At 40.8% G+C, this 15,450-nt stretch overlaps 1 protein-coding gene across 2 annotated transcripts in view; it reads right to left on the reverse strand.

The window, feature by feature from the left end:
* The window catches only part of LOC112261995 (leukocyte tyrosine kinase receptor-like), an 88,263-nt gene extending 80,183 nt beyond the window's left edge, over window positions 1–8,080 (reverse strand). For both annotated transcript variants that reach the window (XM_024437656.2, XM_024437655.2), the window contains exon 1: window positions 7,782–8,080. In XM_024437656.2, coding sequence (XP_024293424.1) covers window positions 7,782–7,836 — 55 coding nt within the window. In that variant the 5' untranslated portion in view covers window positions 7,837–8,080. The remainder of the gene's footprint in view (window positions 1–7,781) is intronic.
* Window positions 8,081–15,450: the final 7,370 nt, after the last annotated feature.

Consider the following 15,450-nt stretch of genomic DNA (forward strand, 5'->3'; position numbering starts at 1 on the left):
GAGGATTTGAGGGCCCATGCCAAACCTTTTCAACCTCCTGAGGGGAAAAAGGCGTTGTAGTGCGTTCTTCATGACTGTGCGCCTGTGTGGACCATTTTAGAGATTTGAAGACCAAGGAACTTGATGCTCTCGACACGCTAGGTAATAAATCTATACTGAGCTATTTCAGGTATTTCCAAACTGTATTCTGGCCAAAAGAGTGCCCAAAATGTATGATACTTTATCTCATCTGCAAGAAAATTAAGTCATTCAACAGAAAAGATCTTTGGAAGGGAGCCATTTATTTCCATTCTTGTTTTAATGAAAACCATACCCAAATCCTGAGGCATGATTCGTTATAGAGACACATCAAAAACAATCAGTGGTCTGCATAATTCCCAGCTGACACTAGTTTACACTGCAAACAATAATGAGTCGGTAATACCACCCCGGGACATGGCAGAAAGGTTGACTAACGTCATCAGGACAGCCTCTGTTTGCTGGGTTTATACTGTTTGAGTCATCCACTGTCTATTCATTCAGAAAAGGCTACACATATCACACATGTTGGTGTTAGAAGCTCTACAGGATGTCAAGAAAGAATGATGCTGTGCTCACTGAGAGGGGATGTCCAGAGGGATACACTAATAATGGAGCTTTGACAGTGCATGGGCAATTTACTGGAGCTAAAAGGCCTAGACCATGGTGCTGTTCTTCCAATGCACCATTAAATGCCTGTACAACTCACTCCTTTCCATCTTTCATAGGTCATTAGAAAATGAACACAGCTTTAAAGTTCTTTACTGACTATAAACAACCGGAACTGAATAAGACTGGAAACTGAAAGCAGCACAACAAAAAACTCTCAAGACAGTCAATTTACTCTCAAGACAGTCAATTTACTCTCAAGACAGTCAATTTACTCTCAAGACAGTCAATTTACTCTCAAGACAGTCAATTTACTCTCAAGACAGTTACAGAAAGATCCCAGAATCATATCAAAATGTTCTGAGCATCAGTGTTATTACCTTTTATAGCCTTTTCCTATTAGCTGAAGGTCCAAGTAGTATAATTCATTTAACCAATGACTACTGTCAACAACACATGCTTTGATGAATGTAACAAGGAATCATCATTATTATCATTATTCTTTATTCACAAAGGATTTTTTGTGGTGATATGACCTGGACAATTTATCCTGACAAATGAGCTTGGTGCTGATCAAACCCACTACCTTCAAACACATTTAACCACAGGGGTATACTTTATCACCATTTGAAGAAAACATGGAGGAATAACACTCCCATGAGCTTAAAACAGAAGTCACTTATGGACATTGGGTTCCCTTGTCAAAGGAGATCAGGATTTTAGAATAAGTGCCTCTTTTTTATTTATTATTTTTAAAAATGTACTCCCCTTTTCTCCCCAATTATGTGATATCCAATTGCGATTCAATTACAACCTTGTCTCATCACGGCAACTCCCAGATGGGCTCGGGAGAGGCGAAGGTCGATTCAAGTGCCTTAACACCCGCTCGCTTAACCCGGAAGCCTGCCGCACCAATGTGTCGCAAGAAACACAGTTCAACTGACGACCGTAGTCAGCCCCAGCCAAACCCTCCTCTAGCCAAGACGATGCTGGGCCAATTGTGCGCCGCCCTATAGGACTCCCAGTTATGGGATCGAACCCCAGGCTGTGAGAGTGCCTCTTTTTAAATCCCACATTTATAAAAAACTGATTTTAATGTGTGATTTTATTTAGGTATTTTGTTTAACTTCTGTCTCTGTATCTTTGTAGTGCTTTTATTTATTTATATGATTTAACTTTGATCATTTGTTATTGAAAAGCACTCTAGAAATAGTTATTATTATTACTGTTAAAAAATAGCATAGTGAATTTTCTCATAGTTTGTGTGTCCGTCCATAGTGACTGTAAAATACAGCTTCAACATCCGTATAATACCTTGACAATATCATCTGACCCTGAGACATTAGTGAGTAAAGCAGTTGTGTTTGACCTTGAATACAAACCAGATCTCAGAGGATAAGGAGTATTTTTTTTATTTTACCTTTATTTTACCAGGCAAGTCAGCTAAGAACAAATTCTTATTTTCAATGACAGCCTAGGAACAGTGGGTTAACTGCCTGTTCAGGGGCAGAACGACAGATTTGTACCTTGTCAGCTCGGGGATTTGAACTTGCAACCTTTCGGTTACTAGTCCAACGCTCTAACCACTAGGGTACCCTGCCACCCCAATAAAGTACAGCCACATCCAAAATTATTGGCACCCTTGATGAACATGAGCAAAAAATTATGTATAAAATAAATAATACAAATACTGAGCTATAATGTAATACTTTCTGCACCCTCCCCTTGTGAGGATAACAACACAGCCTTTTTAATGTTTTATGATATTGGAGAACGCATTGGTAGGGGTCTTAGACCATTACTCCATACAGAATCTTTCCCGATCCTTGAGATCCTCCGGTCTGCACTTATGGACTGCCCTCTTCAATTCAAACCACAGGTTTTCAATGGGGTTCATGTCCGGAGACTGAGATGACCATCGCAAAATGTTGATTTTTGGTCAATTAACCATACCTTTGTAGATTTTGATTTGTGCTTGTGGTCATTGTCTTGGAAGATCAACTTGCGGCCAAGTTTCATCCACCTGGCAGAGGCAACCAGATTTTTTGCTAAAATGTCCTGGTACTTGGTAGTTCATGATGTGAGTAAGACGTTGATACAGGTCAACATTCACAAGGCCGCAGGGCTAGACGGATTACCAGGAAGTGTACTCTGCGAGCTTGCACTGACACACTGGCAAGTGTCTTCACTGACATTTCAACCTCTCCCTGTCCGAGTCTGTAATAGTCCTTGTGCCCAAAAACACTAAGTTATCCTGCCTAAATGACTGCCGACCCGTAGCACTCACGTCTATAGCCATGAAGTGCTTTGAAAGGCTGGTCATGGTTCACATCAACACCATTATCCCAGAAAGTCTAGACCCACTCCAATTTGCATACCGCCCTAACAGATCCACAGATGATGTCATCTCTATTGCACTCCACACTGCCCTTTCCCACCTCGACAAAAGGAACACCTATGTGAGAATGCACTTCATTGACTACAGCTCAGCGTTGAACACCACAGTGCACAGCTCATCAATAAGCTAAGTACCCTGGGACTAAACACCTCCCTCTGCAACTGGATTCTGGACTTCCTGACGAGCTGCCCCCAGGTGGAAAGGGTAGGTTTTCAACACATCCGCTACACTGATCTACAGCACAGGGGACCCTCACGGGGGTGCCTGCTCAGTCCCCTCCTGTACTCCCTGTTCACTCATGACTGCATGGCCAGGCACGACTCCAACACCATCATTAAGTTTGCTGATGACACAACAGTGGGAGGCCTGATCACTGACAACAACGAGACAGAGACCTGGCCGAGTGGTGCCAGGACAACAACCTCTCCGTCAACGTGATCAAGACAAAGGAGATGTTGTGGACTACAGGGAAAGGAGGACCGAGCACGCCCCCATTCTCATCGACAGGGCTGTAGTGGAGCAGGTTGAGAGCTTCAAGTTCCTTGGTGTTCACATCACCAACAAACTATCAGGGTCCAAGCACACCAAGACAGTCGTGAAGAAGGCACAATAAAACCTATTCAACCTCAGGAGACTGAAAAGATTTGGCATGGGTCCTGAGATCCTCAAAAGGTTCTACAGCTGCATCATCGAGAGCATCCTGACTAGTTGCATCACTGCCTGATATGGCAACTACTCGGCCTCCGACCGCAAGGAACAACAGAGGGTAGTGCATACGGCCCAGTACATCACTGGGGCAAAGCTTCCTGCCATCCAGGACCTCTATACCAGGTGGTGTCAGAGGAAGGCCCTAGAAATGGTCAAAGACTCCAGCCACCCTAGTCATAGACTCTCTCTGCTTCTGCATGGCAAGAGGTACCGGAGCACCAAGTCTAGGTCCAAGAGGCTTCTAAACAGCTTCTACCCTCAAGCCATAAGACTCCTGAACATCTTATCAAAGGGCTGCCCAGACCACTCTTTTTATGCTGCTTACTCTGTTTATAATCTAGGCATAGTCACTTTAACACTACCTACATGTACATATTACGTCAATTACCTCGACTAACCGCTGCCCCCGCACATTGGCTCTGTACTGGTATCCCCTGTATATTTTCCTGCTGCTCTTTAACTACTTTTTACTTTTATTTCTTATTCTTATTCATATTTTTTAAACTGCATTGTTGGTTAGGGGCTTGTAAGTAAGCGTTTCACTGTAAGTTCTACACCATCAAGAGCATCCTGACCGGTTGCCTCACCGCCTGGTATGGCAACTGCTCGGCATCTGACCGTATTTTGTTTGATTTTAGAATAATATATAATAATGTATAATAATCTTTATTAGTGCCAATCATTTTGGCACCTATCTTTGTGTATTTCTCTGAGCAATTATATTGGTATAAAATAATATAATTTTCCCATTTATTTTAGCATACAATATAGCTTGGTATTTGTATTACTTAATTTATACAGTCTTTTATGCTAATCAAAAACTAATGATCGTGCCAGTAAGAGCAAACTAGATGGGATGGCGTATCGCTGCAGAATGCTGTTGTAGCCATGCTGGTTAAGTGTGCCTTGAATTCTAAATAAATCACTGACAGTGTCACCAGCAAAGCACCCCCACTCCATCACACCTCCTCCTCCATGCTTCACGGTGGGAACCACACATGTGGAGATCATATGTTCACCTACATACTCTGTGTCTCACAAAGACACAGCGGTCTGAACCAAAAACCTCAAATTTGGACTCATCAGACCAAAGGACAGATTTCCACCAGTCTAATTTCCATTGCTTGTTTTGCTTGACCCAAGCAAGTATCTCTTCTTATTGGTGTCACGTCATGACCTTAGTTCCTTTTTATGTCTCTGTTTTAGTTTGGCCAGGGTGTGAGTTGGGGTGGGCATTCTATGTTTTGTGTTCTATGTTTTCTATTTATATGTGTTTGGCCTGGTATGGTTCCCAATCAGAGGCAGCTGGCAATCGTTGTCTCTGATTGAGAACCATACTTAGGCAGCCTGTTTTCCCACTATGGGTTGTGGGTAGTTATTTTCTGTTTAGTGTTTTTGTTGCACCTTACATAACTGTTAGTTTGTTGTTTTTATTCTGGTATTCATCTTCATTAAAAGTATTATGAATACGTACCACGCTGCACTTTGGTCCTCTTCTCCTTCTCCCGACGACAATCGTTACAATTGGTGTCCTTTAGTAGTGATTTCTTTGCAGTTATTCGACCATGAAGGCTTTATTCACGCAGTCTCCTCTGAACAGTTGATGTTGAGATCTGTCTGTTACTTGAACTCTGTGAAACATTTATTTGGGCTGCAATCTGAGGCTCATAACTCTAATGAATATATCGTCTGCAGCAGAGGTAAATCTGGGTCTTCCTTTTATGTGGTTGTCCTCATGAGAGCCAGTTTCATCATAGCGCTTGATGGTTTTTGCGACTGCCCAAAGTTCTTGAAATGTTCAGAATTTACTGACCTTCATGTCTTAAAGTAATGATAGACTGTAGTTTCTCTTTGAACATTTGAGCGGCTCTTGCCATAATATGGACTTGGTCTTTTACCAAATAGAACTATCTTCTATATACCACCTCTACCTTGGGGTGGTATACAGGGCCAGACGGAATACCAGGGTGTGTACTCAGCGCAAGCGCTAACCAACTGGCAAGCGTCTTCACTGACATTTTCAACCAGTCCCTGACTGAGTCTGCAATAGCAAAATGTTTCAAGCAGACCACCATAGCCCCTGTGCCCAAGAACACAAAGGAAACCTACCTAAAAGACTACTGACCCGTAGCACTCACGTCTGTAGCTATGAAGTGCTTTGAAAGGCTGGTCATGGCTCACATCAACACTATTACCCCAGAAACCCTAGACCCACTCCAACAGATCCACAGATCTAAGGACCCTGGGACTAAACACCTCCCTCTGCAACTGGATCCTGGACTTCCTGTCGGGCCGCCCCCAGATGGTAAGGGTAGGTAACAACACATCTGCCACACTGATCCTCAACACAGGGGACCCTCAGGTGGTTGTGCTCAGTCCCCTCCTGAGCTCCCTGTTCACTCATGACTGCTCAGCCAGGCACGACTATGACACCATCATTACGTTTGCCGATGACACAACAGTGGTAGGCCTGATCACCGATAACAACAAGACAGCCTATAGGGAGGAGGTCAGAGACCTGGCCGCGTGGTGCCAGGACAACAACCTCTCCCTCAATGTGATTGAGACAAAGGAGATGATTGTGGACTACAGGAAAAGGAGGACCGAGCACACCCTCATTCTTATCGACAGGGCTGTAGTGGAGCAGATTGAGAGCTTCAAGTTCCTTGGTGTCCATATCACCAACCAACTTGAATGGTCCAAACACACCACGACAAACCCTATTCAACTCAGGAAACTAAAAAGATTTGGCATGGGTCCTGAGATCCTCAAAAGGTTCTACAGCTGCAACATCGAGAGGATGGTTGCATCACTGCCTGCTACGGCAACTGTTCGACCTCCGACCACAAGGCACTACAGAGGGTAGTGATTTATTTTGATTTGATGTGAAATACTTAAATGATCCTCATCTAGGGAAAATTCTGCCACAATATATAGCAATAAACATTTCATAAAACTATAAAGAAATAAGCCACTATAAAACAGAGTAAAACCACCTACTATAATTTGGACACTTTTAATATAATTTATCATTTTTCTTCTTAAAAAGTTGAGAGATAATTATGCAAGTACTTTATTTTTTAGCCAAATGAAAACAACATTTACTAAATTATTCTGATTAAATTTACAGTTGAACTTCATGAATCTTACATGAGTGTTTTCTTGTCATACTTACATAAAACTAATTGAGAAAACGCTGACTTGTTGCTAATGCTAAATCATAAGGCAAAAAGTGTGTGGTAGTGTGTGTACATTTACAGTGTGCCCATCTTCAAAAGAAGCCCTATATGCAGAAATGTAGGCTCCAGTTCAAACAGACATGTACCAGCAGGATCCCCAGGAACTCTCTGATTGAGACATTACTGATTGTGGAGATTGAGAGGATTTGTATAATGTATGGCCAATAAAGGCTTATTCTAGTTTAGAAGGTTATACAAGTAAATCAAGGACATAACCTACAGTACGAAAAAAGTATGAGGCACAGTTAAGTGGGCTACATATTGACAACATGGACTTCTATCCTTTTGGATATCGTGTTCTGATATAATCCAGCACCGTTCCAAACATGCAGGGTTTCAAACGTACAATAATCACCGTGTATGTCAAATAGCAATGTTCTAGAAACAACTCAGTTGAAAATGACTCTAAGGGAGCAATTCAATCTGTGTCTCGGAAATTCAGCGTTACAGCATCATTTACATTTAAAGGCGATGTTCCCGCGGAGGCTGCATTCACCGTAAACGCTGCTTAAATCAGATCAATAGGAAATTACCTTTACATTCCTAGCACGCAACCTGTAACACTTCAGTGAATGTGTAACAATTGCCCAATAAAGTTAATTGATGTATATGCCTATCATAGGAGTAGACGAATCTCATGACCGTGAGGGGAACTGATGTTGAAACTTCGAATAAAGTTGACTCAGTTTAGTAATCCTACTACACCAAACTAAAGTGATGAAGAAAATATTACTGAAATTGATTTAATATAAGTGTCCAAATATAGCCAAGTAGATTATCAATGAATGACTAGCCAGTAGGTTACTTACCTATCAAAACACTGAGCGCAATATGAATAAAAATGTGTCTTCCTATATAATCCATGGCTCTTTTTGGAAGGATCCTGGAAAGAGTTGTCTCTATTTTGCACTTTTGCCACTTTATTTATTTATGTAAACAAATGCTAAACTAAAAACACGTTTTAAAGATCACCAAGTCCCAAGGACGCGCAGCCTCTTTGCAAGTGGAGTGTCTTCACCCGTTTGCAGTAGTCTAATAATACATTCTGATGAAGATGCCGCAGCGATTGGGTCTGAACTCGCGACAGACTCAAACTCTCTCACCCTCTCTCTCTCTCCCTCTTTCTCTTTGGGTTACTACCTCTGCCTGGTCAGAAACGTGGTCCTAACGCCAGCTGTTATTTTTTTACCGAGCAGTTATTGCACCATACTGTATACTGCCTTGCAGAGGGCTTGTATGTAGCGGTTGGTATGGTCATGCAATGGTGTACTGTTTGCGTTAAGAAATCGTAACCTTACAATGTTTTCAGATTTGTATGAAATATGACCAATAATTAATGACAATATGAGTGAAAAACTTTTCCTTCCAAAAAATGTAATTAAGCATTTTACAAGCAGCTTCTCCGTGTTGGAATTGTATGGGTATACCCTAGAAACAGAATGGTGTGGAAGTATACTGTCAATTCAAATATTAATGTAAGTAGACCACTGATTGGTCAGCTCAGCCAATTAGGCAAGATGATATCATTCTCTATGTGGAAATAACCAGTGTTGTTTTCTCAAATGTATGCCAAATACGAGTATAAAACAAGTCAACAACATTAATTGGGTATGAGTTAACAGAATATTAACTTTTAAATGCGATGTTTTCACTGGACAGTTACTTTAAAGCAACATAAAAGGAAAATAAAAAAGGAAAATATACAGTATAAGTTGATTTGAAGACCTTTGGTCAGATTCCATTAAATATTGCATTGCAGAAATCAGAGGTTTTCTTTCTTTTACTTGGAAAATACTGCCTGTTACACATAATCTAGAGTTGAAGTCAGAAGTTTACATAAACCTTAGCAAAATACACTTAAACTCAATTTTTCACAATTCCTGACATTTAATCTTAGTAAAAATTCCCTGTCTTAGGTCAGTTAGGATAACTACTTCATTATAAGAATGATAAATGTCAGAATAATAGTAGAGAGAATGATTTATTTCAGACTTTTTTCTTTCATCACATTCCCAGTGGGTCAGAAGTTTACATACACTCAATTAGTATTTGGTAGCATTGCCTTTAAATTGTTTAACTTTGGTCAAACGTTTCAAGTAGCCTTCCACAAGCTTTGCACATAAGTTGGGTGAATTTTGTTCCATTCCTCCTGACAGAGCTGGAGTAACTGAGTCAGATTTGTAGGCCTCATTGCTCGCACATGCTTTTTCAGATCTGCCCACAAATGTTCTATGGGATTGAGGTCAGGGCTTTGTGATGGACACTCCAATACCTTGACTTTGTTGTCCTTACCTTGACTTTGTTGACATTTTGCGACAACTTTGGAAGTATGCTTGGGGTCATTGTCCATTTGGAAGACCCATTTGTGACCAAGTTTTAACTTCCTGACTGATTTCTAGAGATGTTGCTTCAATATATCCACATCATTTTCCCTTCCTCATGAAGCCATCTATTTTGTGAAGTGCACCAGTCCCTCCGGCAGCAAAGAACCCCCACAACATGATGCTGCCTACCCCATGCTTCACGGTGTGGATGGTGTTTTTTGGCTTGCAAGCATCCCCCTTTTCCCCCAAACATAAAGATGGTCATTATGGCCAAACAGTTATATTTTTGTTTCATCAGACCAGAGGACATTTCTCCAAAAAGTACGATCTTTGTCCCCATGTGCAGTTGCAAACCGTAGTCTGGCTTTTTTATGGTGGTTTTGGAGCAGTGGCTTCTTCCTTGCTGAGCGGCCTTTCAGGTTATGTCGATATAGGACTTGTTTTACTGTGGATATAGATACTTTTGTACCCGTTTCCTCCAGCATCTTCACAAGGATTGATTTGCACTTTTCACAGCAAAGTATGTTCATCTCTAGGAGACAGAACGCTTCTCCTTCCTGAGCGGTATGACGGCTGCGTGGTCCCATGGTGTTTAAACTTGTGAACTATTGTTTGTACAGATGAACGTGGTACCTTCAGGCGTTTGGAAATTGCTCCCAAGGATGAACCAGACTTGTGGAGGTCTACAATCTTTTTCTGAGGTCTTGGCTGATTTCTTTTGATTTTCCCATGATGTCAAGCAAAGAGGCACTGAGTTTGAAGGTAAGCCTTGAAATACATTCACAGGTACACCTCCAATTGCTTCTAAAGCCATGACATCATTTTCTGGAATTTTCCAAGCTGTTTAAAGGCACAGTCAACTTAGTGTATGTAAACTTCTGACCCACTGGAATTATGATAAAGTGAATTATAAGTGAAATAATCTGTCTGTAAACAATTGTTGGAAAAATAACTTGTGTCATGCACAAATTAGATGTCCTAACCAACTTGCCAAAATGATAGTTTGTTTAACAAGAAATTTGCACAGTGGTTGAAAAACAAGTTTTTTTCAATTTAAAGTTTTATTAAGTTTTCTTGTTTTTCAATCAACCAACAAAACACATTCCACATTTACCGATGTGACAAAAATATATATATATATATATTTTAAAAATATATTTAAAAAAATATTTATATATATAATTATTTAAAAAATTAAAATAAATATATATATAAAACTTGCAGCAGCACTATCAAGGTTCTTATTAGCTTTTTCCAGCCTTAGCTGAGACGACAAGCAAATAATTAGTCTTTAGATTTTACAGCACCTTACACAACATGTATCTGCTCATTTCCCTAATCTCCCCATTCACTCTGTCCAATTTGAAATATAGTTGAGTAGTGGAGACCAGAGTCTATCAAAATTGGGCTGTCTCTTGCGGAGGTCATAAGTGAGCTTTTCAAGAGGGAGAAAGTCAACAATCTGGTCAATCCACATTTTAAATGTAGGAGGGGTATTACAGGCCCACAATAGAATAATACATTTCTTAGCAAAGTATGTAATAGTCATAAGCAAATTTTCTCTGTCAGGATCAAGAACAATGTCCTGCTGGGCATTAAGAAGATAGATACACAGGGTCATACCAAACTGGACATCTAGTATTTTCTGTGCAGCAGTATGTATAGTATGTACAGAATCTGGCAATCTCTCTACAGTTCCAAAATACATGCATATAGGTTCCACTTTCAGAGGTACGAAAAACAAGTTTTGATGACTCCAATCTAAGTGTATGTAAACTTCCGACTTCAACTGTACATGCTTTTTCCACAGTAGAGCTTTCCAATTGTACTTGTTTGTAGTATTAGTAGGAAACAGTGATGAGCCTACAGTATGTTACCTTGAATTTGTCTTACATTAGAGGCTCAGTATCTACTCAGCCAAAGGTGCCTAGTTATGCAATTAAAGGTTGCAAGCACAAGAACTCACAGTTTCCCTTCTTATGTTTGGACTGAATGACAACCGACATATGATTCAGTTTGACGTAAATAAATAGGAAGTAATCCGTTAGGTCTCACAAGACCAAATTAATGTTTACTTGAAAAACATTGCACACCTGAAGTACAGTCTCTATTACAAAGTGCAAAAGTTAATTCCTCTAGTCCAGTGTTTCCCAAACTTTTTATAGCCCCGTACCCTTCAAACATTCAACCTCCAGCTGCGTACCCCCGTTAGCACCAGGGTCAGCGCACTATCAAATGTTGTTTTTTTGCCATCATTTTAAGCCTGTCACACACACACTATACGATGCATTTATTAAACATAAGAATTAGTGTGAGTTTCTGTTACAACCCGGCTCTTAGGAAGTGACAAAGAGCTCTTATAGGACCAGGGCACAAATAATAATATATTAATAACCAATAATTTTGCTCTTTATTTAGCCAGCTTACATATAAAACTTTATTTGATCATCAAAAATTGTGAATAACTCACCACAGGTTAATGAGAAGGGTGTGCTTGAAGGATGAACATAACTCTGCAATGTTGGGTTGTATTGGAGAGTCTCAGTCTTAAATCATTTTCCACACACAGTCTTAGTTTTCATGCTTGTGAGGGCCGAGAATCCACTCTCACATGGGTACGTGGTTGCAAAGGGCATCAGTGTCTTAACAGCGCCATTTTCCAAGGCAAGAAACTCTGAGCACAGGCCAATCCAGAAATCTGGCAGTGGCTTCTGATTAAATTCAATTTTCACAGAACCGCTTGTTTCAATTTTGATGAGGCTCTCTTGTTCAAATATTGGTAAGTGGACTGGAGGCAGGGCATGAAAGGGATAACGAATCCAGTTGTTTGTGTCATGCGTTTTGGGAAAGTACCTGCGTAATTGCTCACCCAGCTCACTCAGGTGCTTCGCTATATCACATTTGACATTGTCCGTAAGTGTGAGTTAATTTGCACACAAAAAAATCAAACAATGATGGAAAGACCTGTGTGTTGTTCTTGTTAATACAGACCGAAAAGAGCTCCAACTTCTTGATCATAGCCTCAATTTTGTCCCGCACAGTGAATATAGTTGCAAGAGAGTCCCTGTAATCCTAGATTCAGATCATTCAAGCGAGAAAAAACATCACCCAGATAGGCCAGTCGTGTGAGAAACTCATCATTGTGCAAGATGTCAAGTGACAATTATGGTCAGTAAAGAAAACTTTGAGCTTGTCTCTCAATTTTTAAAAATGTGTCAATACTTTGCCCCTTGATAACCAGCAAACTTCTGTATGTTGTAAAATCATTACATGGTCGCTGCCCATATCATTGCATAATGCAGAAAATACATGAGAGTTCAGGGGCCTCGCTTTAACAAAGTTAACCATTTTCACTGTAGTGTCCAAAACATATTTCAAGCTGTCAGGCATTCCCTTGGCAGCAAGAGCCTCTCGGTGGATGCTGCAGTGTACCCAAGTGGAGTCGGGAGCAACTGCTTGCACGTGAGTTACCACTCCACTATGTCTCCCTGTCATGGCTTTGGTGCCATCAGTACAGATACCAACACATCTTGACCACCAAAGTCCATTTGATGTCAGAAATGCGAAGCAGTAATTGTTTCAAAACATCTCCTGCCATGTCACTGATGCGTCGTGAAACAGTGTTGTTTGATGAAGGTTTTGTCTGTATAGTTTTTTTGGTCTTTTCCCCCAGCATTGTCCCAGCCATATCCGCGGCAGCAGGAAGAATGAAGTCCTCCACAATAATAGGGGGCTTGCCTGTCCTAGCCACTCGGTAGCTCACCATATAAGATGTTTCTAGCCCCTTCTTAGTAATGGTATCTATTGCTTTTATACATGTCTTACTACTAGAAAGTTGTCTTTATTCTCGCTCACAAAACTCCAGTGGCTTATTTTTCTAATTGTCATGTTTCGTTTCTAAATGTCTGCGCAAGAGTGAAGTTTTCCCGCGAGAGAGTAGCGGTTAATGTGATTGGATGTTAATTATTTGACTAGGCTACCTGTATTTGACATTGTGTTGTTATTTCGCTGAACACTAGATGGTTCTATTTTATTTTTGGCAGTGAAACAAGGCTACTCAGGCAACAACAAAAACACACCCAAATGTATAGCCCCATTGGAAAATATAAATGTACTGTTTGAAAATGTGAAGAAGAAAAAAAGTGTTGATGGAGACAAGCGAAGATTAAAAGCCAGAACTATATTAGCTCCACACTTATAAGGGGTGCCCTTAAAATGTCCTACAGGATGCTCCTGCAGGAGTATGAATTGTCCTGCAGAAATGTTGAAAATCCTGGACAAACGTGACAATTCCTGCTGGATTCCAAGTAATTCCAGGTTGAATTCTGCAGGACCAAAACCAATTCCTGCAGGAATCATGCAGGACTGAAACCTTCAGGTTTTTGATATTCGTACAGGAATCAAATCAAACTTTATTTGTCACATGCGCGAAATACCATGAAATGATTACCGTGAAATGCTTACTTACAAGTCCTTAACCAACAATGCAGTTCAAGAAAGAGTTAAGAAAAAGTTTACGAAATAAAAGAAAGTAAAAAATTATAAAAACAGGTTAGTCGTGTGGTAAGTTTGTGCATAAAGTTAGGGGGAAAGTGACTATGCATAGATATGGCAATACAGTACCTGCAGGACCAAGTACATTCCTGCAGGAATCCTGCAGGACCAAAACCTGCAGGATTTTGTTATTAAGTACAGGATAAGTTAGAAAAGAGACTTTAGACAACAGAGAAAAGAGACTTAAAAAAAATAGTGCAATGTCAGACATTTCAACTCAGCATTTGTAATGTAATCATTGACAATGTCCACGTGCAATAAATAATTTATATTTGATAGATACCAACACAGTTGATAATGGTTTCAGTAGGCCCACACTTCAGTGAATGTAATAATGATTTATATATCATGCTGTCATTTTAAGAAACACCTTCATTCATACATACTCAAAATAAATCAATACAACGTTAAAAAAAAAGAGTTGTGTACAGTGAAGAGTCTACCTCCCATTTGTTGGGCTGTAAACAGATGTAGTTCCCTTGTACACCTGGGATGTCTTTCAGGTAAACTAGAGTATCCTAGCCTTCACATTTCTTCAACAAACCTTTTGTTAGCTTGGTTTGATAAATGTACGAAACAGAGCAATGTATAAAAGTGCATTAGCCGTCGTTATTTCTCTTCCAATAGACCAGGACCTACGATGGTATTTGGACTCAAACCACAGTTTAGTCATTCGCCGACACATGACAAGTAAGATGCCGTGCATGTCATCAAAAGCAAACATTAAAGGAGATGGGCCCTTAACACCATGTATGATGTTCCCTGACTCTATCACCAAGGCACCTCTCTGTGGTGTTTAGTGTGTGTGCGTGGCTCTGACTCACTCTATCACCAAGCTAACCTCTCTGCAGTGTTTAGTGTGTGTGCGTGGCTCTGGCTCACTCTATCACCAAGGCAACCTCTCTGCAGTATTTAGTGTCTGTGGGTGGCTCTGGCTCACTCTATCACCAAGGCAACCTCTCTGTGGTGTTTTGTATCTGTGGGTGGCTCTGGCTCACTCTATCACCAAGGCAATCTCTCTGTGGTGTTTAGTGTCTCCTGGCTCACTCTATCACCAAGGCAACCTCTCTGTGGTGTTTTGCATCTGTAGGTGGCTCTGGCTCACTCTATCACCAAGGCAACCTATGGTGTTTTGTATCTGTGGGTGGCTCTGGCTCACTCTATCACCAAGGCAACCTCTCTGTGGTGTTTTGTATCTGTGGGTGGCTCTGGCTCACTCTATCACCAAGGCAACCTCTCTGCGGTGTTTTGTATCTGTGGGTGTCTCTGGCTCACTCTATCACCAAGGCAACCTCTCTGCGGTGTTTTGTATCTGTGGGTGGCTCTGGCTCACTCTATCACCAAGGCAACCTCTCTGCGGTTTTTTGTGTCTGTGGGTGGCTCTGGCTCACTCTCAAGCGGATACACTCTAGTGAACCCATTTCCCTTTTCTAACACTTCTCCTTTGTGATAGCACCAGTTGCATCCAAGTTCACCATTGAATTGTTTGATATTCTGTCCTTTGCAGGCAGCGGGGGAATCACAAATACATAGTAAACTGTACACAGGTACATTGGTGGGTGTCCCTCTTAACTGGCTTGTCAAGTCCTCAACCCTCATG

This window comes from Oncorhynchus tshawytscha, linkage group LG11 (genome assembly GCF_018296145.1).
Source record: "Oncorhynchus tshawytscha isolate Ot180627B linkage group LG11, Otsh_v2.0, whole genome shotgun sequence".
Taxonomy (NCBI): Eukaryota; Metazoa; Chordata; class Actinopteri; order Salmoniformes; family Salmonidae; genus Oncorhynchus; species Oncorhynchus tshawytscha.